This window comes from Notamacropus eugenii, chromosome 3 (genome assembly GCF_028372415.1).
Source record: "Notamacropus eugenii isolate mMacEug1 chromosome 3, mMacEug1.pri_v2, whole genome shotgun sequence".
Taxonomy (NCBI): domain Eukaryota; kingdom Metazoa; phylum Chordata; class Mammalia; order Diprotodontia; family Macropodidae; genus Notamacropus; species Notamacropus eugenii.
Genome location: NC_092874.1, coordinates 221,293,530 through 221,317,001, shown reverse-complemented (window position 1 = coordinate 221,317,001; position 23,472 = coordinate 221,293,530). Strand labels below are relative to the sequence as shown.

General features: G+C 49.1%; 2 protein-coding genes across 3 annotated transcripts; one reads left to right on the top strand and one right to left on the bottom strand.

Annotated features, from left to right (window-relative positions):
- Window positions 1-9,087: 9,087 nt before the first annotated feature.
- On the top strand, window positions 9,088-13,250 carry C1QL4 (complement C1q like 4). Its single transcript, XM_072654584.1, has 2 exons — window positions 9,088-9,928; window positions 12,291-13,250. The coding sequence occupies exons 1-2, from the start codon at window positions 9,395-9,397 to the stop codon at window positions 12,468-12,470; spliced, it is 714 nt and encodes a 237-aa protein (XP_072510685.1). The 5' UTR covers window positions 9,088-9,394; the 3' UTR covers window positions 12,471-13,250.
- An 898-nt stretch (window positions 13,251-14,148) lies between these two features.
- TROAP (trophinin associated protein) lies at window positions 14,149-20,697 on the bottom strand. 2 transcript variants are annotated; one of them, XM_072654583.1, is made up of 12 exons: window positions 20,329-20,697; window positions 20,008-20,191; window positions 19,635-19,771; window positions 18,547-18,620; window positions 18,099-18,151; window positions 16,936-17,030; window positions 16,405-16,518; window positions 16,228-16,311; window positions 15,334-15,591; window positions 14,874-15,237; window positions 14,421-14,596; window positions 14,149-14,270 (listed from the first exon to the last, which is right to left on the bottom strand). In XM_072654583.1, the coding sequence occupies exons 1-12, from the start codon at window positions 20,473-20,475 to the stop codon at window positions 14,238-14,240; spliced, it is 1,719 nt and encodes a 572-aa protein (XP_072510684.1). In that variant the 5' UTR covers window positions 20,476-20,697; the 3' UTR covers window positions 14,149-14,237. The 2 variants fall into 2 exon arrangements, with proteins under 2 accessions (XP_072510684.1, XP_072510683.1); XM_072654582.1 differs by having other exon boundaries at window positions 16,228-16,518; window positions 20,329-20,641.
- Between the last annotated feature and the right edge of the window lie 2,775 nt (window positions 20,698-23,472).

Here is a 23,472-nt window from a genome sequence, read left to right as displayed (position 1 = left end):
TGAAAAGAGAAGTGGGGAAGACATCTGAACATCCACCCAGGGCCTATGCCTAAAATGAGAATCGGCCACAGCATTGGCCACAGCCTTGACACTCTTTTCGCTGGGGTCCCCGGGTGGGAGATCCAGGTTATTACCAGAGACAGATTTAAGACAAGGAAAAGAGGCTCTGTATCTCCGGCTTTTCATTTTCCCTCCTCTTTGCCTCCTCCTCAATTACAATGAATCTCCCTTCTGGGTAGAAGGGCCTTCAAGAAGGGATACCTCAGGGATAAAAATTATAGTCTGGGAGCAGCAGAAATACAAATGCATAGACACATAGAAAGAGATGCAAACACAGGTGGATACAAGTTGAAATACACAGGCATAGAGATGAAAATACAGACGTAATAAAGGTACAAGAGGAAGACTGGAAATTTGGAAAGACACAATAGAGACCCAGAGTCGAATTTTTTTTTCAGGGCTTAAGAGATGAGCCCCAAGGGAAAAGAGGCCAAGAACAGAAAATTCTCACTCTGAGAAGGCAATTTACATAAGATCACAAGCATTTGATGCAATTGCTTGTATGACAGTATTTTTCCTAATGTTAATTTAATAAATCCAGAGAGAACTATTTCAAGTATAATCAGCATGAAACAAAACTTAAAGGGATCTTAGAAATTATTTAGTCCACCCACCCCATATTATAGATAAGGAAACTGAGGCCCAAAGAGGTTAAGTGTTTTCCCCAAGGTCATAAAGGTAGGAAGTGGCACAGCTGAGAGTAGAACCCAGGTCCTCTGACTCCAGAGTCAAAGATCATACTATACTGCCTCCCTCCACAAGGATCTATACAAACTTCTACCTTCAAACAACGTACTTAAAGGCCAAATTGACACTAGTCCAGACTGGCATACTCCTAGGCCCTTCTCACCTAAACCTCCCCTAATAAAGGGACCAGTGACAGGATTTAGCCAATCCCAGAAACAGACAGGAGTCACTCTCCAGAGACAGAATTTCTATCTAATCCAGGTACCTATACTCATGCCAGGCTGAACTCTTGCTCCACTTCTCCTTACAAGGTGACCCCATTCCTTCCACTCCCTGCATTAAGCTGTTGTGAACCAGAGCCTTCTCTGAGTCCTTAGTCTGTTTCTTGCTCATCAAAGGAGGGACCTGTCCTAGATAGTTCAATTCTAAGATGCCATGAATCCATCAATCCTTGACCCTTGTTGTCACTAGGGACTGTAACTGAGTCCCAACCTTATAACCAAGCCCTCTTCCTCAACACCCCCCCCCAAAGGGAAAGTGCCTCTTTAGTTCTCTGATCTGGGAGAATGGCCACTTTGGGTCCTAGATCTCTGGTTGTGTCCACAGGGATCCCCTCCTCTATATCTCTGAGAAACTTGGAGCAGAGGAGCTTTAGGGGGGGGAGGAGGATGAGGGAGCAGAGAATCAAGTTTACCTGATGGGCAGATGGATGGGAGGTATGGTCTAGCCCGGCACTCAGACGGTTAACAAGACCCTCCTTCTTCCCACACAACCCCCCCTCCCCCCCAAGCTGTCACCACTTGCGCTGCCATTTCCTCCAGAGCCAGAGACAGGGATCTGACAGCTGAGCAGTGAGGCCATCTACACTGAAGGACTGCGGCTCATATTGAAAGACACACCGACACACTTGGGGACACACATTTACAACGCCCCAATCACACATACACACGCAGGCGCTATCCCTGACACTCTTACATCGAAACACCTTGACCCCTACACACGAGTTTTACACACACACACACTGACCAATTACTCACACACAGGCACACCTCCCAGAACGAACCAAAATCATTGGGCCATACAACAGCTTGAATCAGAGCCACTTGTCCCACCTCTTTCCCACCTCAGTTCCTCCTCTATCCTCCAGAAGACCCCTCCAATTGCCTTTTAATGCCCAAATTTACTCTGACCATGATCTCTGAGAAGAGATGGGACTTGAAGCGGGGCCTAGATGGGAAAAGAGAAATGGATGGAAGGCGCTCCCGAGATAAGGAACAGAAACCTATCAGAAACCCACCCGAGGTGGAAAAATTGAGGTCCAGGGGCTCTAGTAGGAGAAACAGGGGGACAAATCTCAGGAGATGGGGCTGAAAAGGCCTTTCCATTAACGTAAGAAGTAGTCTTCCAAATCACCACCCCTCTGCACACACACAGTTCCCCATCTCCTACCACCGGCCTCACTCTAGGCACGTACGCCTCCTCGTCGGCCCCCCCCCCCCCCAGCTGTCAGTCGGAGTAATGAATGCGCGCTCAGGGCTCGGCCCCCCCCCCCCATCCCCGCCTCGTTCATCACTGCCAGGATCGCCCACCTCCCTCCGCCCGGTGATCAGGGACAGGACCAGGGAGCCCCCTCCCCAGGCCGCGGGTAATTGTCAGATTGAGATGTCGATTTGTCAGGTCGGGGAGGGGCAGAGTGGGGAAAAGCCGCAGTGAAACCCTGACTCTGCTCAGCTCCTCTAGGCTCCACTCCTTTCCAGTTCTACATCTATAACCCAAACTATGCTTGGAAAATCTTTCTTTGCCTCGGTTCAATTTGGTTTCACTTTATAGAATCGGGGGTGGAGTGGGGGAGTAACCCTAGGGCCGAAGTCCTATCTTCTCGTCTCAGAAGGCGGCCCCTGATGGCAGTCCCGCCTGCTTCCCGCAGGAGGCGCCCGGGGGCAGCGGTTCCCCCACTTCCACCCCCAGCGTCCCACCTCCTCCAACTCCTGGGGCCCAGGGCCAAAGTATTCTTCCCTCCTCCCCTCTCTCCAGCCTTCAGCAGGTCCCCGGACGGCCCCGAGTGAGTGACGGGCTGCGCGGTGATTATGCGGAGGAGGGAGCGGGGTGCGGGGGGGCCCGCGGGCGGCAGCGCTGACCCTTCACATTTCCTATCCTCCGGGACCCTCATCCATCCGAAGCTGCTCTTTGTCTGGCCGCCTAATTGCCGGCGGACAGGATGGATGGCTGGACCGACAGCCCTGGAATCCCTAATAAAGGCCGAGGCCGCCAGAGAGGGAGAGGAGGAGGAAGAGGGGAGAGATGGAAGGAGGAGGAACCCGGCGAGCCCTGGCTCTGGGGCTCTGAGCCGCCCGACTGACAGGGATGGATGGAGGATGGGGGGACCCCAGCCAGTGAAGAGAGCCTGGGGAGTCAAGAGTCTGTATCGGTACCAGGACCAGAGAAGGGCTGGGTTTATAACAGAGCAGGAAACAGGCCAGATCCCGGCAGCCTTTCCGACCAAGTAGAAATTAAAAAGGAGAAACGAACTGGGTTCTCATTCCCCTTTCAATCAATGCTTAGAGCCCAACGCCAAAGTATAGGTCCCCGGGACTGAATGCTGGAGACCTCTTGGAGAGAGGCCACAGCCCACAGGGCAGGAGGAGATCTATAGTGCCTGAAGGCATACCTCCAGGCTAATTGCTACTCCTTTCTGGGCAGTTGAGCCCATCTCTGGTCTCACTCTGATTTACTGCACCCACCCCACCTCCATCTATGCACTCTCATCTCCCTCTAATATATCCAATTCTATTTTCGGGGGTCAGAGATCACGAACAACATGGCAAGTTTAAGTCAATAGAGCTCCCATAACATATCCTCCCTCATTCCAGGGCTGATATATTCCATTTATGCCCTATCTTTCTAGCATTTCCCCCTTCCTCTCACCTGTCATTCTGGGATCTATTAATCAGTGAGCCTGGCAGCTGTCTGTGACTTGCACATTTCATTAACAGGAACTACTAGTGAAACGAGTGGGGAGGGATGTTTTGGATGATTTTGAGAAAGGAAAGAGTCAAGAAGTGGAGAGTAGAGAAGTGATGTAGGAATAGATAAGGGTTAGGGTCTTCTACTGCCTGGAGAAGGGAATTTACTTGATGTAAAGTCAGTATGCTTCAATACCAGATGGTTTTCTGGATTAGCCCTAATGGCTCCCTAGAGGAAATGGGAAACCTCTGCCGACACTAGTTTTCCATTCCAACCTGCTGCAACTTTCTCAGTCTTGATAGTACCTGGAGTCTAGAGAAGCTCAAGCCCAGGTGGCTACTGAGGAAAAGGATATTGAACCTCTCAAATGGATGGACCAACTCAGGAAACAATAGCATCCTGAAGATGCCATGCCGGCCAGGTCCCTCTAGAAGTGACACTCTGCGGGAAGGCTCTTCCAGGGTTTATGAGAATGCAGCTATTAAAAGGAACAATGCCTGCTAGGATTGTTGGGACCTCAGGCAATGAATATTTGTTTCTTACACTGGGATCTTTAAGATACATCATGTTGGCACCCCCAATATATCACAACTCTGGTTGTTCCCAGATTTGCCAGGGCCTTAGGCCAACCCTGGACATGAACCATATACCCCTGAACCTCCAAGATAGAAATCTCCCCTCTTTTTCTTTCTTCCCTCTTAGCTTTCTCTACCCCACACCTTTTGGTTCCTTTTAATTTATTTGGTCTTATTTTCTTTCCTTCATAGTCTTCTTCCCCTACTACTTTCTGTCCAGCTTTTCTCTTCAATTCTTTAACCCTCTAGAGCTAAACAATCTCTTTCCATCCTCCTCTTCTTCACCCCCCCAACTTACTTTTGCATATATACTAAACTCTGTCTTATTCTTTCCATTCCTGCTTTCTCCCATCTTCTCCTCATCCTTCCAACTCTTGTCTCTTTTCTCTTTAGGTTCAATCCCTTATTGCATCTTACTGCTTTATCACCCCTTTCCTCTTTGTTTTTCCCCTCAAATCGCCTCAGCTCTTCCTGTGGCTCTCTCCTGTTCCTATTCTTTCCTCGTTCTCCCACTGACTTCCTTACCTTCTCTGTTTCCGTTTTGAGGTGCCTTGGGTTTCCTCTTAAACTCTTCCCACTGAGTTTTGCAAGAATAAGTTGGAGCTGTGTGTTCCAAGAACAGGCCAAGGGACCATGACTGAGGGACCATGATTGACCCCAAAGGTGTCTTGTGGGCCTTTGCCATATGTCATCACTGTTCTTTGTTTTCTTCCTCTCCTTCTGTTCAGGGGTTAGAAGGAACAGAAAATAATCAAGAAATGATGACCTTAAAGGCAGACATCATAAAATTTTAAAATGAAAACTTCTTGAGAACAATAGGCTATACATATCTCATGCAAATCATATGCTAATAATATGCTAACCGAAAGCATAGGCTTCTTTACTGTGACACCTGGATGGAGCCCTGGGGAAAATATTTTAGTCAACCTCTGGGTTAAAGTAAGGGCTGGGATAATGTCATTTTAGGTGTAAGTAATAGAGTTAAAGTTATGGAGTTAGGGTTAGGAATTGATTTATAGTTAGTCTAGGGATTGAGTTGAGAATTGGAATTACTACAGTTATGGCTAGATTTAGAATGAGGAATAGAGCTGGGATTCACACTGGTTGGGGTAACTGTTGGAGTTCTACCTCAGACTGAAATAGGGAGAACTGGGAACCCATCTAGGACCTCCACCTTTGCTCCCTGACTCAGGCCCACTCTTCATTCCTGTTCATTCCTGCTCACCTCTTAAGCCCTTTCCCAAATCTTACCTGATTCTTCCTGTTCACCATTTATAAATCATCCCTTAGCCCTACTAGACTTCTTTTTGGCTGACTGGATCAGCTGACACAAAGTTCTCTCTCTCCTACTTTTGCATCCCTGCTCTTCATGCCCTTGTGAACCCAGACTCTTAACCTTGATGTCCCAGGGTCTGCTGTGGGGCCCTGGTCCTCCTAGCCCTGTCAAGTGACAGCTGCAGGGGAAGAAAGAAGTGCCTGGTGAGCTAGAGGTATCATTCCAGAGTAAGGGGGAAAGTGCAACAGAACATGAATAAATTCATGGAGCTGGCCCCCTAGCTCCCTTCGCAGTGCTCCTTGCCCCTCCCCCCCTGCATCCCTGCTGGGCTCCCACAGCTCCACAGCCAGCAGTTTTGCTCCCCACCTCCAGAGAAGCAAGAAGGTGAGAGAATGTCTGCACTGAGAAAGAAAGATTGAGAAAGAGGAGCTGAAGGGGGTTTATGAACAAGGGTTTGTGAAGGGACAGCAAGGGTGTAGGAAAGGCTAAGAAGAAAGCTTTGAGGATAAGAAAGGCTGAAAAGAGATGAGGCACAGGTTCTGTGGTGAGAGCAGACGCTAAGAAGGAGAAAGAAAAAGAGAGCAAAGGGGGGGAGAAAGAAAACCGGAGCGAAGGACAAAGACTGGGAACCAGTTCGGTCAGTGGGGGATGAACTCAGAAATTTGGGAGGAACATAGAGTAAGATAGAAAATGGAAGGTGAGTAAGACAGGGAAGAGAGAGAGAGACAAAGAGACAGAGAGAGAGAGAGGGAGGGAGGGAGGGAGAGACAAAGACAGAGACAGAAAGAGAGACAAAGAGACAGAGAGAGAGAGAGAGAGAGAGAGAGAGAGAGAGAGAGAGAGAGAAAGAGAGAGAGACAGAGAGAGAGAATAGGACAGAGGAACTGGGGTAGGGAAAACAGTATGTGCATGGACCTGCTCTCTCTCTGCTCTGATCCATCCATCATCCCAGCCTGGGGGATCTGCTTTGGAATTAGACATGCAAGGGACTGTCGAGGCCCTCAGCCTCCCCCACCCCAAGACAAATGGTGACAAAGACCTTGGAATAAAATTTGTATTTATAGTGCAAAGAGCCAGCTCCTCCCTTTCCTTCTCCTACCAATAGTCTCCATCCACCACCTGACCCTCTCAAGCTATCAAGCCCTCCCCTTAACTCTCCCCCCTCCTCCAGCCTTCCCTCCTTGTCTTACTAAGGGAAGGGATAGAGAAAGAAAGGGATCTGTCCCAAGAGGGCCAGGACCCACCCAAGAGCTCAGAAAGCAACATATTGTCCCACAAACCTTACCCCCTCAGCTGACTATTCAACCCAGGTGTAGCAATGTCGAAACATGTTGTGACTCCCCATGATTCAGGTCCTGCTTCAGTACCATCTTCTAAAACTTAAATCCTCTGACCTAACCTCTGACAGCAGTTTCCTGGCCCCATCATCCTGGCTCCCCAAGCATTTCTATTCCCTCTTCCCTCTCATTCTCCTATTTGAATTCCAAGAAGGCTGCTGACTCCATCCTCTGTCCTATAAACACCCAGCCCTTGCCATTCCTAGGAGTCTGGCAAATGTAAGAATGGTATCCTTCCTCTAGAACTGTCACCCCTTATTCTAAGAGGGAACTCTAAAGTTCCCTGCCCTAGTGATTGTTTCTCAAAAATCAAAGGCACACACCAATGAAAGGCAAAGTCTATCATTAAATCTACAGATTTATTTACATTTTTTTGCATAGCTAGTTTCCACATCTCCCCTCTCTATCAATTATAAATGGGGGGAAGGGGAGAAACTACACAAATATAAATAATTTTCCTTTTTTCAGATTAAAAGCAGGGCCAATTTCTCACTCTGTATGAAGTAGATGTGCCAAGCACCTGCTGGACCTGGGCCAGAGATAACTGGGGACTAGAGCGGTTATGGGTTTGGCTGGGGCCTGTGGAATGCACTAAGGTTAAAGACAGACCTTTTCTATCAAGTCCTTCTCCCATGCTGCAACACTGAGGAATTTCTCCTGATGCTCTGTGCCTCATTCAGTAGAATAAGACAGTCTACATATATACAAGACAAAAGGAGGCCATCCTCCCCCTCAATACTTTCACTCAGAAATAGACATTCATAGTAAAACACAAATGAAGGTACACAGTGGAACACAGTTGCATTTCCAAATAGCATCATGTAATTTCACAGTCACATGATGCAATCATTTACACTCATACAATAATCATGCATAAACACGGATACATATTAAATACATGCAATCACATGTATACAATTATGTAAACTCAGTCATATAAGCATATAACATGATACAGACCCGCAAGTCATACACAGTCATACCTATTCAGCTATACAAACAGTCTCACACAGACTCTCATAAGCAGTCACATTCGCTCTCCTCCCTTTGCAGAGAGTTGATATGTTACATTGGAGTCCGCACACGGACCTGGGTGTCTCTCTTCAGCTCGCCATTTACATTTCTCTAGATCTGTCAACCTGTCTCCGCTCCCTGAATCTCCCACTCTATCTCTGTCTCTCCCTCTCTGCGTTTCTCTCAGTGCCTTTTTTTTCTATCTCCCTGTTTCTTTGTGTCTGTCTCTGCAACAGTATTTTTTTCCCCTTAATTTCCTGGTGATTTCTTTTCTATAATTCTGCCTGCTTCATATTCATTTTCTGTCTGTTGCCTTTTTTTCAACGCAATTCAACAAGTATATATCGAACACCTGCCCTGCGTTAGCGCAGAGCCAGACGTTGTGTGGAGAATGTCTTTTCTTTCCCTCTTTCTTTCTTTTTTTTTTTTTTTTGCCCCTCCATTGTCTTTTTTCTCCCTTTTCTCTCTCTCCATCAAGTCTCTTAAGTATCTGCCTCTCTTTCCTGGTGTATCTATCCATATATCTCGGTTTCTCTGTCTTTTTCTTTCATATTGCCATTAGCTTCTCTCCAGGTGCTCTTGGCTACGTTTGTGGAGTCCTGGCCCTATGTTTTAGGGGGCGACGGAGTAACTGGGCCTCGGGTTAGAGCTATTTCCTGGGGTAGAGAAAAAGAGAAAAAGACCGAAGGGGAGGGCCAGTCCTCCGCCCCGCCCCCACCCTCCCCACTCTCAGCTGCAGGGGTCGCTCCGCCTCCGGCCGCTTATAGCGGCTCCCGCCGCGCGGCTGCTCACACAGCCGGCTCAGCCACCCCAGAAGGGTGGGAGGGAGGGAGAGAGCCAGAAGGAGAAAGAGAGTGAAAGAGAGGAGAGCGGGACTGGGGCCGCTGCCAGGGCTAGGGCCGGAGTGGGGTCAGCGCCATCCCAAGGCCAGAGAGCTGAGCCCTATGAAGAGTTCGCATAAGGTTCGTGCCTCCCGAAGCGCAGAGCCCGGGGCGCCCGGCCTGCGGGGAGAAGCCCCCGCCTGGTTTAGGACCGAGCCGTCAAGGGATTCGGGAACCCAGGAGTCCGGGATTCGTGAGAAACACACCGTTCGAGGAACCCGTGACCCAGGTATCTGGGATCCGTGAGAGTAGAGTATTCAGGGCGAATTAAGGACGCAGGGTCCCTAGGTCCGTGGGCACCGAGCCGTCGGGGGCTGCCCCGGTACCAAGTCGGTTGGCAGTTGCTTTAAGAGACACTTCTGGATCGCAACCACTGTTGCTGGAACCTGCAGGGGCAAGAGGCCAGACAAAACCGTCGGGTGGGATAGTTCCGGTCCAGGCTCTGATACTGCCCCAGACCCTATTGCTGTTGCTCGAGGAGAATCCAGGGTAGCAGTCGCCGCAACCATTGCGCCCAAGAGCGAGGAGGACCTTTTGGCCCTGGCCGCATCCCGCCTAAACCGCCGCAAGCGGGTGGTGGGCGCGGCCGTCGGGGTGGCCATGGTGCTGCTGCTACTTGTGGCCATCCCGCTGCTCGTGCACAGCTCCCGCGGGCCCGCGCACTACGAGATGCTGGGCCGCTGCCGCATGGTTTGCGACCCGCACGGGCCCCGGGGCCCAGATCCCGACGGGTCACCCGCTTCTGCGCCTCCATTTCCCCCAGGAGCCAAAGGTGAGACTGGCCGGAGGGGCAAGGCTGGGCTGCGTGGACCGCCTGGTCCACAGGGCCCTAGAGGTCCCCCAGGAGAACCCGGCAGGCAAGGTCCCCCTGGACCCCCAGGCCCAGGCCCCGGAGGCGCAGTGCCCGCTGCCTACTCTCCGCGGATAGCCTTCTACGCTGGGCTGCGTCGGCCTCATGAGGGCTACGAGGTACTGCGCTTCGACGACGTGGTGACCAACGTAGGCAACGCATACGAGGCGGCCAGTGGCAAGTTCACCTGTCCCATGCCGGGTGTATACTTCTTTGCCTACCACGTGCTGATGCGCGGCGGCGACGGCACCAGCATGTGGGCAGATCTGATGAAGAACGGGCAGGTGAGGGCCCCGTCCCCAGTCGACTGCCCAATGTCTCTGACTTGCCCGCCCCACCCCTATTTCCACCATCCTAGCTTGAAGCTCCTCAGGATAGACACTTCCAGTCTCCCTGCTTGAGATAGCTTCTCTCCCCATTCCTTTACTCCCCACCCCCCCAGCATACACACTCTACAGGCCTTGGACTGGATCCCAGGCAGAAGAGAGGGGTCTCCAGCCCGTTGAGTCTCTCTGCCCAATCCGGTTCTTGTCTTAGCGACTTTGGGCCGGGCCCCTTTTCCCTCATCTAGACTCCTTCCACCTCCCCTCCTCTTCTGCCGACCCCAAGACCCAACATCCCGCGAGGTGTCCGTGCAGTCTCCAACACTTTGCTTATTCAAAACTACCTGGGTTCTCATCTATCCGCATCTCCTTGGAGTCTCTTCGATTACAGCTCCAAGCTCCCGACCCTGTTCTCCCCTAGAGTTCCCGCAGACGTCCGTGGGCAGGCAGGTGGGCTCCAGTTTGCGTCTCGCACGAGATTCGGCTCTGATTTTGAAGAAAAAGTCTTGTTTTTCAAACGCAAACAACTTCACTCCACCACCTTACCCCGCCCCACCTCATCCCCTATCCTTTTTTGCCCAAATCTCCGAGGCTAGAGGTATACTCCCTTTCTTAATTTCCACTTTCGAGCTTCCCAGAGGCAGCAGCCCAAGGTGGGATAAAAGTGCAGAGTCTAGGAGGTGAAAAGGAAACGAGATTCGGAGGCAGAATAACAGGAATGAAGGAGAGAAATATACTGAGAAATATACCCCGACCGATCCGGGTGTCGGAGGTTCTGACTCCCCCGTCATCCCTCTCGTTCGAACGCTTTCGAATAGTCCCCAGACACACCTGCACCTGTTGGAACTCGCCCAGATCCGATCGAACCCTGGTATTACGTGGTTCATACCAAGGGGGTGAGTCCAAAAGGGCAGAGGAGGTGTGGGAAGTCCAAAGAGGAACCCCGTGGCCAGTACCTGTGGCTGCTACCTTTGATTTGGGGAAACGGGAGCTTAGGTTCCTTTTGCTCAGAATACCACGGGGGACAACGGTCAAGGACTAGGAGGTGAGGCGCTAGAGAATGTAGCTAAGGGAGTCCTGAGCTAGAGAGAGTAGGAGAGCCCTGCGCTGTGGTTCTAGGAGCAAGTCGCTAAGCTCTCTAAGCTGAGCTGGCTCCAGTGCACTCTGGATGGAGAGGATTTCTACGTGTTCCTCTAAACAGAGGGCCAAATAAAGGGAGATTGTAGAACTGCAGCAGTCGGGCAGTCGTATCCGGGGGGACGACCCCAGGCTATGCCTGATGGCTCCTGAGTTTGGGGTTCCCGTGTCTGCTTTTCCAGTTCTTATGTCTTCTTGTCTCTGTCCACGTATATTACTGTCCCACTGTCTTCATAGTTTTGTGGCTGAGCGTTTCCCTGTCTCAGGGTCTGTTTGTCCATGGTTTGTCCTGGTGTCCGTGTGTCTTTCCGTCCATTCATACCGACTGGAGACTGTTTCTTTGGGTCTCCCTTTTTCCCTGGGCTTCCAGCAGCTGACAGCTGAGGAAAAGTGTGTGTGTGCATGCGTGCGTGCATGTGTGTGTGTGTGTGTGTGTGTGTGTGTGTGTGTGTGTGTGTGTGTGTGTGTGTACCAGGACTGGGGCGGTGCCCATTCTGTATTCTGGGCGGATGGCTCTCAGGCTGCTGCCCAGGGGACGGTAAATAGTGATTAGAATAATGATGAATAATTAATGCATTAATAACCAGCCCCTGCGGGACTGGAAAAGAAATGCTAGGCGGGTGTGTAGGAAGGGGGAAGGAGTGGTTGACAATCAGACGCTTGAGGTGCTACGGTGGAGACGGAAAAGAGAGAGGAAAGGCGCTCCTGGTCTGTTTCACTAGGCTTTTAACCCTAGAAGCAGACTTTCAAATTTCGCGAGATCAGTCAGATGGAATATATTCTTTCCTGTCTGGTCCTAGCAGAGAAAGTGCTGGTTAGAGACCTGAAGCCCGAACTTCTAGCTCCTTAGGCCATCAGCTGAATCAATTCAAGAGAAAAGGAATTGACCAGGATAAGTTACAGGGAGGGGAGCCTGCCAACCCAATCAGATACTGCAGTGGCCCCCGGGACTTACGGGGTCCTGGGCACTTTCCCGCCTGCCCTTCCCCTCCCCCCAGCGTGGTTGACTTTGGGGAGTAGGAATGGGAGACAGTGCCTGGGCCTGAGTTCCCAGGGATCCACAGGAGGAAACTGAGACCCCCTTAGGTTGCCCACCGATCCGTCAGAAAACGAAGGGGGAGGGTGGGCCAAATGCCAGAAGCCCGGACTTCTGAGATTGTCCTCGACATCGGTCCCCTTACCCCAGGTCCGGGCCAGTGCCATAGCTCAGGATGCGGACCAGAACTACGACTACGCCAGCAACAGCGTCATCCTGCACCTGGACGTGGGGGATGAGGTGTTCATCAAGCTGGATGGCGGCAAGGTGCACGGCGGGAACACCAACAAGTACAGTACCTTCTCTGGCTTCATTATCTACCCGGACTGAGCCCTCTCCCGACCCCACCCTCTCTGAACCATCAGGGCTGAGTCCCATCCTCAGTCGTTCCATGCCCACATCTTATTCCTTATGCTTAATTAGACTGCCAAGTCACAGTCCCTGCTTTTCTATCCAACTCCAGATATAAACCAACAGACTGAAAGTTTCTAGGGGACCAGCTAAGCCTCGGGGTGGCAGAGGGGCATAATTTGGGGAGTGATCCTTGTGGAATGGAGGAGGACTGAATGAAGTATTGTCGCACAAAGGTAGGCTCTAGGATCAGTGATGTTAGGTGAGGCATAAAAAAAGGTCCTGGAGATGGTTTGGCCATGGTTGGGAGGGAGGTCAAGGGTCCAGAGCCTGATTTTCCCCCATAAAAAGGTAGGACAGGCAGAGAGAAAGGCAACCGATTAGACAAGGAGATAGTGATATACAACTAAGCACCAGCTACTGGACACCAGCATCTGGGGGCAGGAATGGGAATCCAGAGCAGAAGATCTGGACTCCATGGAGTGTTCCAAAGTTACAGCTAAGCCTTGGGCTGGGATGCTGGTTTTCTCTCCCCTCTCTACTTACTCCCCTGTTTCTGTAAGGTAGAGGCTGGAGATAGCTTCTCTTCAGTCTGTATGCAACTCAATTCAGCCTTGGTCAGTAAACTGAAGGAGCATTTTCTGGCATTTTAAACCCAAATTGTGCAGCCCCATCCCTATCATATCCCACAATTAGAATGAGCCCTAGGGTTACAGTTACTGTTTTCTCTTCTAATAAAAATAAGGTTTGGGACATGTATAGTTGAGTATGACTTGGGCTGAGAAGGAACAGTGAAAAGAAAGCTATACTGCCTGCTGTTCAGGACTCCAAACACCCCTACCACACCCTGAGTCCAAACCACTTTAGGGAAATGGGCACAGGGTTATGGGGTGAAAAAGGATGGAACCTTGGGGAAAATACTGAGCCCAGGAAAAAACTAGCTTTCGACACAGGCGTTAAGTCTCATCTTCTAGGAGGTGGGGTAAGGCCTTATGTTGGAGATAGCTGTTGACTTGGGAATGAGCAGGATATGATTCCAGTTCTTCCTCCAGAATAGTTCTTAACCTGGGGTCCATGGACTCCCAAAGAGTCCATGAACTTGGCTTAGAAAAAAATTAATTTTTATTTAAACCTAATTGCTTTTCTTTGTAATTTTATGTATTTTATACATCTTAAAAGCATTATTCTGAGATGGGATCTGTAGGCTTTACTGCCAGACTGCCAAAGGCATCAATAATACACAAAAAGTTTAAGAACCTTGCTGGAGGCTGATGCCTCTACATACCCATCTAATGTCAAAGGAAAATTCACAATAAAGGGAAGGTGCTAGTGGGATGGATGGGGTTTGGGGAGAGGGAATTTGCCCCCAGGGAGAACACCACTGACATCTAGAAGGGTAGATAATTTAAACATAACCAGATGCAGGGCAGAGACCCTAAGACTGCCTTCAACACACAGGATAGCCATGGGGGGAGAAAAGGAAGTCCTAAGAAATAAGTACAAAGGTCTTAAGAGAAGGTTGGTGGTGCCATCTGGTGGACAATTGATACAGTAGCAGCCTAAAGTTGCCTTTATACCTTTATGTCAAGGTTAAGGAGTCCCAACCTCAAACTACTACTCTTCCCTTTGCCCTAAAAAGAAGAAAAAAAGCGAAAACTACGATTATAAAATTTTATTGAAAGTTTTTTTTAAAGTCCATGTATAATAAATAAGGAGGAAAGACATCTAGGGAGGTTTGGAATAGTCCTAGGGAGCTGGAGAAGAGATTGGAACAAAATCCTAGAAAGAGAAGAGATCCTGTTAGTCTGGCTCCTCTTAAACTCAGGGTGAACCCCCCTCACACCAGGTCTTCTTTTCTCGGGTCTAACTGGGGAAAGGGCCTACAATGCTAGACAAGTTCCCCCACCCCCACCACCAAGTGAGGTTTACCATGGCCTCCTGCCTCTCCAGCCATGTGGCCACAGGATTCTTACAGATCCTCTGCGGGCCAGGAATGCCTTGTCCTGTATAGAACGCACATTCGTCATCCAGGCAGCCTTCATAGAGGAGTCTGATGGCTTTCAGCCATGCATTTAGTTGCTGGCATAGGGCTAGGACAGCAGGACCTAGGAGCAGGGGGTTGAATGAAATAAGCATGGAGAGAAGTAGGCAGAGATCTTTCTCACTATTCAATCTGAAGGTAAAATTGGTCACAAGCAAGATTGCACATGTTCTGGTATGAGATTTTCCCCTTTCTACGCCCTGAATGAAGAGTGGATGAGGTCAAGGTGAGACAGAGAAGAAAAGGTAAGGGCTCCCTCCTATTGAAGGGAGGGATTCCTCCCTTGGTATCCAGGGGAGACAGCCTTTGCCTACCCACCCCCTTTATATCTGGTTCCTTACCTATAGTTCCCATGGGACTCCTTAGGGAGTCAAGGGAATGGAGAGGAATGCTGCCACAGAGAGGACATTGAACAAAGGTCAGGTTGGTGGAAGCTGGGGTGCACATGCCAACGTTAGGTTGCTGTATGAGTTCTTGAATTCCTGGGCCCCCAGTGGAGATGGGTTCCCTGACATCGGGGTGCTGCTTAGGTCCTTGGAGGCTGGGAAGCGAAGAACCATGGTCTGAGGGTTCCGTGGTACAAGGAATCATAGCCAGCTTGGGCTCAGTTATTTTAAGGTGAGATATGCCACTCTGGTGGCCATCCTCTACCTTAGCCAACCCTTCTATCTCCTGTTGTAGTAGATGCTTCAAGATACTGATGCGCTGTAAATAAAACACACATATGGTCTTTAGACCGCTCAGTTCCTGTAACAATCTCCTGAAGGATGGGGCTACTACACCTACGTCCCTGAGACCCACCTCGTGTCTGCTCAGCTCCAGGGACATCCTGCTTGATGAGACTGCTGCCCCAACATCTCTGGGGTCCGCCTCTTGTCTGCTCAGGTCCAGGGACATCCTGTTGGATGAGGTCACTACCCCTATATCCCGGGGGCCTGCCTCATGTCTTCCCCGGTCCAGGGACATTCTGTTGAGAGGAGTTATGGGGGAGGGTTTCTCAGGCTCCTCCTCCAGACTTGCCCAGCTCTCTTCATACAACTGCTTGACAACAATCTGCTCCTGGGGGAAAGGTACAATTGGGAAGCCAAGCTGATGCAGAAAGAGGCAGTTAGGATCCTTGCAACATCCAAAACTCTAGGAAAATGACAGGGTCCTCTGTTAAAAGGGACCAAGGAGGAAGGGAGTGCATTTTTCTGAGGCAAAAAACTCCTAAGTAGCTCTCCCTCAGGTCCCATTTGTACTCAAATAATTGTGTTTGCTAAGAAAAGGCCTGAGAGCAGAGACAGAGGGCAAAACAAGATCCCCAAGATTTGCTTCTTCTGAGGAAGAACCAAAAGGCACTTTACCCAGAACTTTGGTAAGTAAGGAGTACATGTGAGAAAAGCTGGAAGGGGATCTTTGGAGTAAGTTCAGAGTCAGATAGAGGTTGGACTTCACGTCAGTAACAACTCCCATCCACTGCAGTGTACTGCTCCTCACCCAGGGCAAAAGCAGCCTCCTCAAGTCAAAACCATAGAGACAGGCTGATCACACATGACCAAGGAAATATCAACACACTGACCCACAAACTCGAGTCGGGAGGAAGATTTAGAACAAAGGCAGAGGGGATGCCAAACCACACAAGCCCCACTGCTTTGGTTCTCCAGGTCTCCATTCTTTCTGGCAGTATGCACACCACTTCCTGCTCCCTCTTACCTGCTGAACCCTGGGAGTTGAAGCAGGGGTGGCCTGAGGAGTCTTGGAGAAGACAGCCAAATGACGTACCACAGAATAGGAGGTCTGTGAAGAAATCAGAAAGTGACTGGAACTTGTTAGGCTGGACAACTCACACTTGGGTGACTTCTTTAATCCTAACCCCACGTATGTACAAACCAGAGCTTGTGGACGGGTGACAGGTACACGACTGGCCAGTCCAAAGGGCGAGGCATGGCCTACCTGGCCAGGAGTGAACTGAAGAGAAGAGGTCCAAGGGGAGGTAGGACTATCCTATGGGGGAAGAAGGCAAAGAAAAGTGGGACAGAAAACACCAATTTACCTTGCTGATACCTTACATTACCCTGAAGGTACTGTAGAAATGGTAAATAGAAATGGATTACTGCTAACTTATCCACTGGAGAGAGACTAGAAGGTTGGGGCAGAGATAGTTTCATTTTAGGAAGGTCTGGATCTGTTCTGTTTCAGACCAGACCTCTGAACCATGTAATACCCTTCTGAATATATTGATACTACCCTACCCACCTGTTCTTATCCTCAGTGCTACCTGCTACTGGGGGATTCTCTCAAAGGCTGGAACTTCCTATCTCCCCCATTCCCAAATATCCTCTATCTCCACTCTCTAAGGTCCTCTCTGGACGCTGATCTCACCATGGGGAGAGGGGCACCATGTATTCCTTTACGTTGTACCTGCTGAGCGAGACTGTGAGTTTCCAGTCTACTTTGGGAACCATTCAGCACTGTGGAGAAGGCAGGGATTTTCGGCTCTCCTGGGGGTTGGTGAGCTATATAAAGGATAACGCTCGTTCAAACATTTGTTATATGCAATATACTGTGCTAGATACCATGGAGGTGAAAGCAAATAAAACAAAGAAAGGTTAGATCATACACTCAAATGAGAATGATAAGTCTAACAGAGGGGCATAAAGTCCTATGAGGCCAGATAGTGGGAGAAATCACTTCTGGCTAGGGACTGGAGAATCAGGGAAGGCTTTGTAGGGTTGGTCCTATTTGAGCTGAATCTGGAAAGATGAGCAAGACATTAGGGGGGAGAACAGCACGATCAGAAGATTAACTGATTCAACAAATATTTACTGAACACCAACAACAGGTTCAACCCTGTGAGCTGAAAATGTCAATTTAACCAGCAGAACATAAGCTTCTTGAGAGCAGTGCTTTTTCATTTTGTCTTTCCATCCCCCTTCCCCCTAACTCCCCTCCTTGCCCTAGAGGTCTGGCATAGTGCTTTGCACATAGTAAGTGCTTAATAAATGCTAACTGGATTGGAATTGGTATTTAATGTATACCTGTGTTAAGGTTATGAGGCAACTAGGTGGTCAAATGGATAGAGTGCCAGGCCTGAAGTCAGAAAGACTCATCTTCCTGAGTTCAAATCTGGTCTCAGACACATATTAGTTGTGTGACCCTAGGCAAATCACTAAACCCCGTTTGCCTTAGTTTCCTCATCTGTAAAATGAGCTGGAGAAGGAAATGGCAAACCACTCCAGTATATTTGCCAAGAAACTCCTAAATGGGATCTGGAAGAGTCAGACATGACTGAAGAGTAACCTGTTAAGACTATGTATAGGCAAAATTTCAGAAGTAGCTTGCTAAATTGGGGACCGTTATTTTCCTGAGGGGTGGGGAGATGAGTGATAGTGATAATCACATCCACTTGGTAGGGTAGGAAACTTTCAGATGGTACCTATGGAAAACTGTACTTGAGGGCAGAAAGAATGTTAGTTAGAAAGAGGCATCCCCATGATCATGTACTCTCTAGTTTATACCTCTTGGCTCCAAGCTTTGATAATTCCATTCTACTTCTGTAATAAGTTATCTCATTTTCACCTCACCTGGTAGCCTTGTTCTTGCCCAGGACTGTCCTGAATCACTGCCCATCTGGGTCCTGATATCAGAGGGAACAGGAGTGTTGAATTATGCTCCACCTGTCAACTCAGGACTATCCCCCTGTGAAGTACAACTATTGACATAGTCCAGTGCACCCCAGGACCACTTGGAATGGTGGGGATTTCTGATGACACATCAGCAAGATCCTGGGTTACTAGTGATCCCTGCTCTGGAAGGTCAGGAAGGGTCTGAGGAAGCTAACACCATGGTGAAAGCTCTGTTATATTGAACTAGGTTTTTTATATTCCCCCTCCCTCAAGTTCTTCTGTTTATTTGAGTGTTAAGGCCAGGGGTAGCCTCATACGTTAGGTCATTTCTTTTCAGTGAGGTATCCGATCATGCCCCTGTACCTACTGTGGAACAAGCCCCTCTGAACCCAGACCCACTCCTTACTGGCTGATGATGTTTCTTTCTGTTGACTCTTGATTGCTATGACTGAATCTGGTATGACGTCCTGGGGTCTGGACCTAAAGCAGAATAGTAAAGGGTAAGAGTGCAATCCACCATCTACCTCTAAGTCTCATCTCAAACTCCACTGCAACTCTTCACACCCATTCCTTTCAGTACAACAATCCAACATTTACAAAGTCTTTACTATGCACAAAGTGCTGTGGATACAAAGGAAAAATAAAAACAGGCCTTGATCTTAAGAGTGGGTTTGGGGGCAGGTGAGAAGAAGGTTGTACAGAATATGGGCCTTAGCTGAAGGCTTTTAAAAGGCACCCATGAGGAAGGAAGATATTCCATGTAAGATGGATTGTAGGTACAGCAATCTTTACCACTATCCCTCTCTAGATGAACTGCATCTCCTTGAGGCCTTGCTGTCCCCCCACCCTCCATGACTACAGAGCCAGGAATAATTTTATTTTATCCTACTTACTACCTCTTACATCCTGAAGATCTAGCATAGTCCCTTGAACATAGAAGGTATTTAATACATGCTGATTGGAACCTGGTACCATTATTGAGTGCTTATTAAGGCTCCAGAGTAGGGGTTCTTAACTTGGGATCCATGAGCTATCAACAGGTCCATGAATAGATTTCAGGGGGTCCATGAACTTGGATGGGGAAAAATATTACACTTTTATTTCAATAGAACTGGGTTTTTTGGTAATCTTATGTATTTTATTTTAGACATTTTAAATCATTATTCTAAAAGGGGCTTCACCAGACTGCCAAAGGGATCTGTAACAAAGAAAAAGCTCAGGAACTTTTGCTTTGGAGCCTGAGACCTGATTGTTTTGGGCCACCAGAACTGTGGAAATTCCTTGAACTTGAAGATGTTGGGGAATGCATGATCTGGCCCACAGGCCCTATTTCAATCATGAAAACCCAGAAAACTGAACAGAATCCATTATGTCTGTAGAGATCTTAAGGACCCCAGAGAAAGGTTTCATAGTCTGAGAACAGAACCAGCTGCTGTTAACACAAGGCTAGAGACCTTTTTTTCTACCCAGATATCCCTTATTCCCTCTACTCACCTGTCTCCCACAGAGGGCACCTTTTTGATTTTGGTTTCCCCGGATCAACACTCTTTGGGCCAGACCACTCTGGCAGCTGTAACCACTACTAGTCACCTCCATACTTGACAGCATAGTGGCCAAATCTCCAGGGTCCACTGAAGGAAGAAAGGTGATAGAAAGGAGTGACAGTAAGTGAAAGGTAGAAGGGAGAAAGTATATTGCCTCTAGGTGAAACTAGTCCCACACTACCATCATAGGGATGCCCAAGGACAGAACCTCCAGGCACTTAGTCTTGCTTCTCTCCTAGTCGACTTCACTTTGGCCCCTTCTATTCCATCTAAGTCGTGGTTAACGGCCAAGAGAGCTGTATTTCTTGACCTTAAAGCAGTACCTGGCCTAGGTGGAGGATCAGCCTCCACATTTTGCCCCACAGAGGCAGGGCTGATGTCCTCCAGTGGGGCCCGGGGTCGAAGATTTCCCTTCCGGCCCGAAGTCTGCTGTTTCAGCTTGTGTCTAGGGCTGACTAGGTCTTTCTGGAGAAGCTGAGCACCAAACTTCTTCTGCATCATCATCCCCTAGGGGAAAGGAGAGAACAGAAATTTGGGGTTCAGTGTGAGCGCTGGGAAGAAATTGGAACCTCTCTGCACCTCCATTCCTTCCCTCCCCGCTCCACCCCAGCCCCCCGCAGGGGACCAGCCTGGCTCTAGCTCACCTTGGGATCCCGATTCTCTTGGCCGGAGGCTTGGTCCTCCCCACCAGAAAGAAGCAGGCATTTCCGGGCCAACACGGGAATCCTGCTGGGGGTGGAGAAGGCAGTTTGCAGGGGAGTGTCCATCAGATCCCCACTGGTAGTCGTCATGACCACTCCTGGGGTGGGGAAGGACCAAGGTCCCGGCCTTCTGCTCCCCCTTCCCCCTGTCCACAACACAGCCCAAAAGCCCGCACCAACGCCACGCTCCCTGCTCCTTCCCAGCCCAGCGGCCAACTAGGGCAACCCACTTCTTTTCAGTTTGTAAAATACTCATTCAGAGCTTCTGATTGGCCCGTCCGCTCCCTCGTACGGAGCGTGGACTGGAACCCTGGCGTCCAATCCACCGACAGTAGGCGTGCCCCGTCTGATGGGCAGGGAAGGGGGCGGAGCGCTCGTCTCTGCTCCCCCTCCCCTTTTCCTCCTTCCCCACTCTGAGAGGATGGGCGGCACCCCACCACAGATCCTGGGGTGGCAGGAGGGGAGGAGAAGGAGCTGCCTGGGCAGGGAGTCGAAGTGGGAAGAAAGCGGTAGGGATAAGTCCCCTGAGATCCCGCTGCCGGGAGAGGGGATGAGCCCTCGGGAGGTGGGGGGAGGGGGGGATATTGACAGGTCGGACCTGACGTCATCCCTGGCGGAGACATTTTGAAAGGTCGGTGGACTTCTGCGGGGGGCGGTGCGGGTATGCCACTCAGTCCCTCTCCTGCTCTTAAGCTTTCTACGGCTCCCCATGGCTCACCAAATAAAGTCCATCTGGTATCTCTTTTTAGTGAGACGCTTCATGACGTGGTATAAACACCTGGACTTTGACTCGGTGCGCGCTTGTAATCCACCTTCCCAAGGGAGCTCTCCAAACCTCAGTGCCCTCAGCTATAGCTATCCCATTTTGCACCCTCCCCCTCAAGGAAGGTGGTAATCAGGTGAATGGATTCGATTTATCCTGGCCTTCCAGCATGTTTCTCTCACAGTTTTCCCTCAGGAACTCTTTATTTACTCTGTCCCCTATCGCTTTCCATTAAAACCCTATCTTACCCTGCCCATCTCAAATACCACTTTGTTGAAGCCTTCCCTGAAGTTCCCATAGCTGCATCTTACATTGCCGCTCGTTCAGACCTCTCTTATACGCTTACGACCACGTATTATTTCTAGTTAGAGCAGCAGTCATTGCATTTGCAATATTGTTGGGTTTTTTAAAAATTTCTGTGAGGACCAGAAAGCCACACAAGTTTCCACAGTTTCCAAAAAAATTTGTGACTCTCCCAGTTCTGTCTAGGACTTAGAGAGGACAAGATAGCTGTATCGTCCCAAGTGCGTTCTGAATTTTGTTGTTTAGTCGAGTCTGACTCTTTGTGACCCTCTTTGGGGTTTTCTTGGTAGAGATAATGGAGTGGTTTGCCATTTCCTTCTCCAGCTCGTTTGACAGATGAGAAAACCGAAGCAGACATGGATAAGTGACTTACTTGCTCAGGATCATACCGCTAGTTATCTGAGGTCAGATTTAAATTCAAATCTTCCTGACTGCAATGCTCTATCCACTGTACCACCTAGCTGCCCTTGCATTCTGGATAAAATGATACTAGCATTCATGACATTTAACACAAATAGCTCTCTCTGTCCCTGTTTTATCTCCACTAGTAGACCATAACTCTTTACATATTCTTTGTAAAACTCTCCAACAATTCCTATCATAGTATGCATATAATATGCACTCAAATATTTGTTGAATGGATAAATGAATGATGGTTCCATTGAGGGTAGTTGGTTGAGCCCGTTGTCTGAAAAACCTGGGACAAGGTGACAACTTCACAACCTCAGGGAGGAAAAGGGTGGGAAAGAGTTGAGAGTTGAGGGGGAAAGGGCAGCTGAGGGAGGTCCATATTTTCACTTCTGCAGGGGGACTGTGTCTTGGAGAATCAATCAAGCAACATTTATTAAATGCCTATTAAGGGTGCTAGAGATACAAAGAAAGGCAAAAGAGCTCAAGGAGCTCACAAACTAGCAGGGAGAAGACAACATATAAAAAGAAGCTGAAAGGGGGGATGGGGAGAGGGTCCCTCATAGAAGGGAATAATGAGATGACTGCACTGGGCCCCCTCCTTAACTGGAGATCTGGGATGGGGTGGGGAAGAGCTGTCTACTGTCCACCTTCCAGACTGTCCAATAAGAGGGAGGGAGGGGTCCCAAGGCCAGAGGGTACTCAAGAGGAGTGAGTTTCCAAGTAGATTCAGTCATGCTGCAAGATGAATTACTGTGAAAACAGTAAGAACAGTGTAAGAGGAAAGGGACTGAGAAGTTAGACCACTTGTAAGTGATGAGAATAAGTAGCACCGGACTCTCCCTCCTCAAAGATCCTACAGGGCAGGGAAAACAAGTTGGGCTGTCCAAGAGAAGGGTTGCCCTCCTCAAAGATGCCCATGGATGGGGGCCATGGTTTGGAGTTTCTAGCAAAGGGCAGAGGTTTATTTTGGTGTCCTGTCCTTTTCTGAGAAGAGTCAGGGTCATTCTTTAGGTCTATAGAAAGTAATTGAAGAAGATTGATTAGATTCTCCTGTTCATGTTACTTTATACATTTATTGGCAATTTCCCTCTAAATGAGTGATTTTGAATAAACTAACCATTAAAGGGGGAGAAAGATTCAGGTCACATTTGTAAAACTTATAGATTTTAGAGGTTTATTGAAAGATATTTTTCGTAGCTAGGAGAGGTCTCAGGACTGATGGGGATGAGATCGTTTTCTGGTCTGTGTCTCAAGTTGTTTCTTCACCAGCTACCCCAAGACTGTAGGGGCTTTTCACTTCAGATCACCTGAAAAGAATTGGGATAATAGCTCCCCCAGGTGCTAGTGGGGAAGGGCTGGATATTAAGCCCTGGGGTCTCTGAGAAGTTTACCAGATGACTTTCTGGAACAGCAGAGTTCTGCTATCTCAAATCAGTTTGGTGATGGTGGTTTGAGTAGACTAGGTACCAACGCATCTCCCAAAATGGCTCACAAGTTTTTCCATATTTTACAAAAATGGCTCCATTTTTGTCCATATAAAAGATGATTAAATTTTTCTGGTTCCCAGGTATCCTATGGCAGCGATTGGTTAAATGGGATGGTGAGAGTGG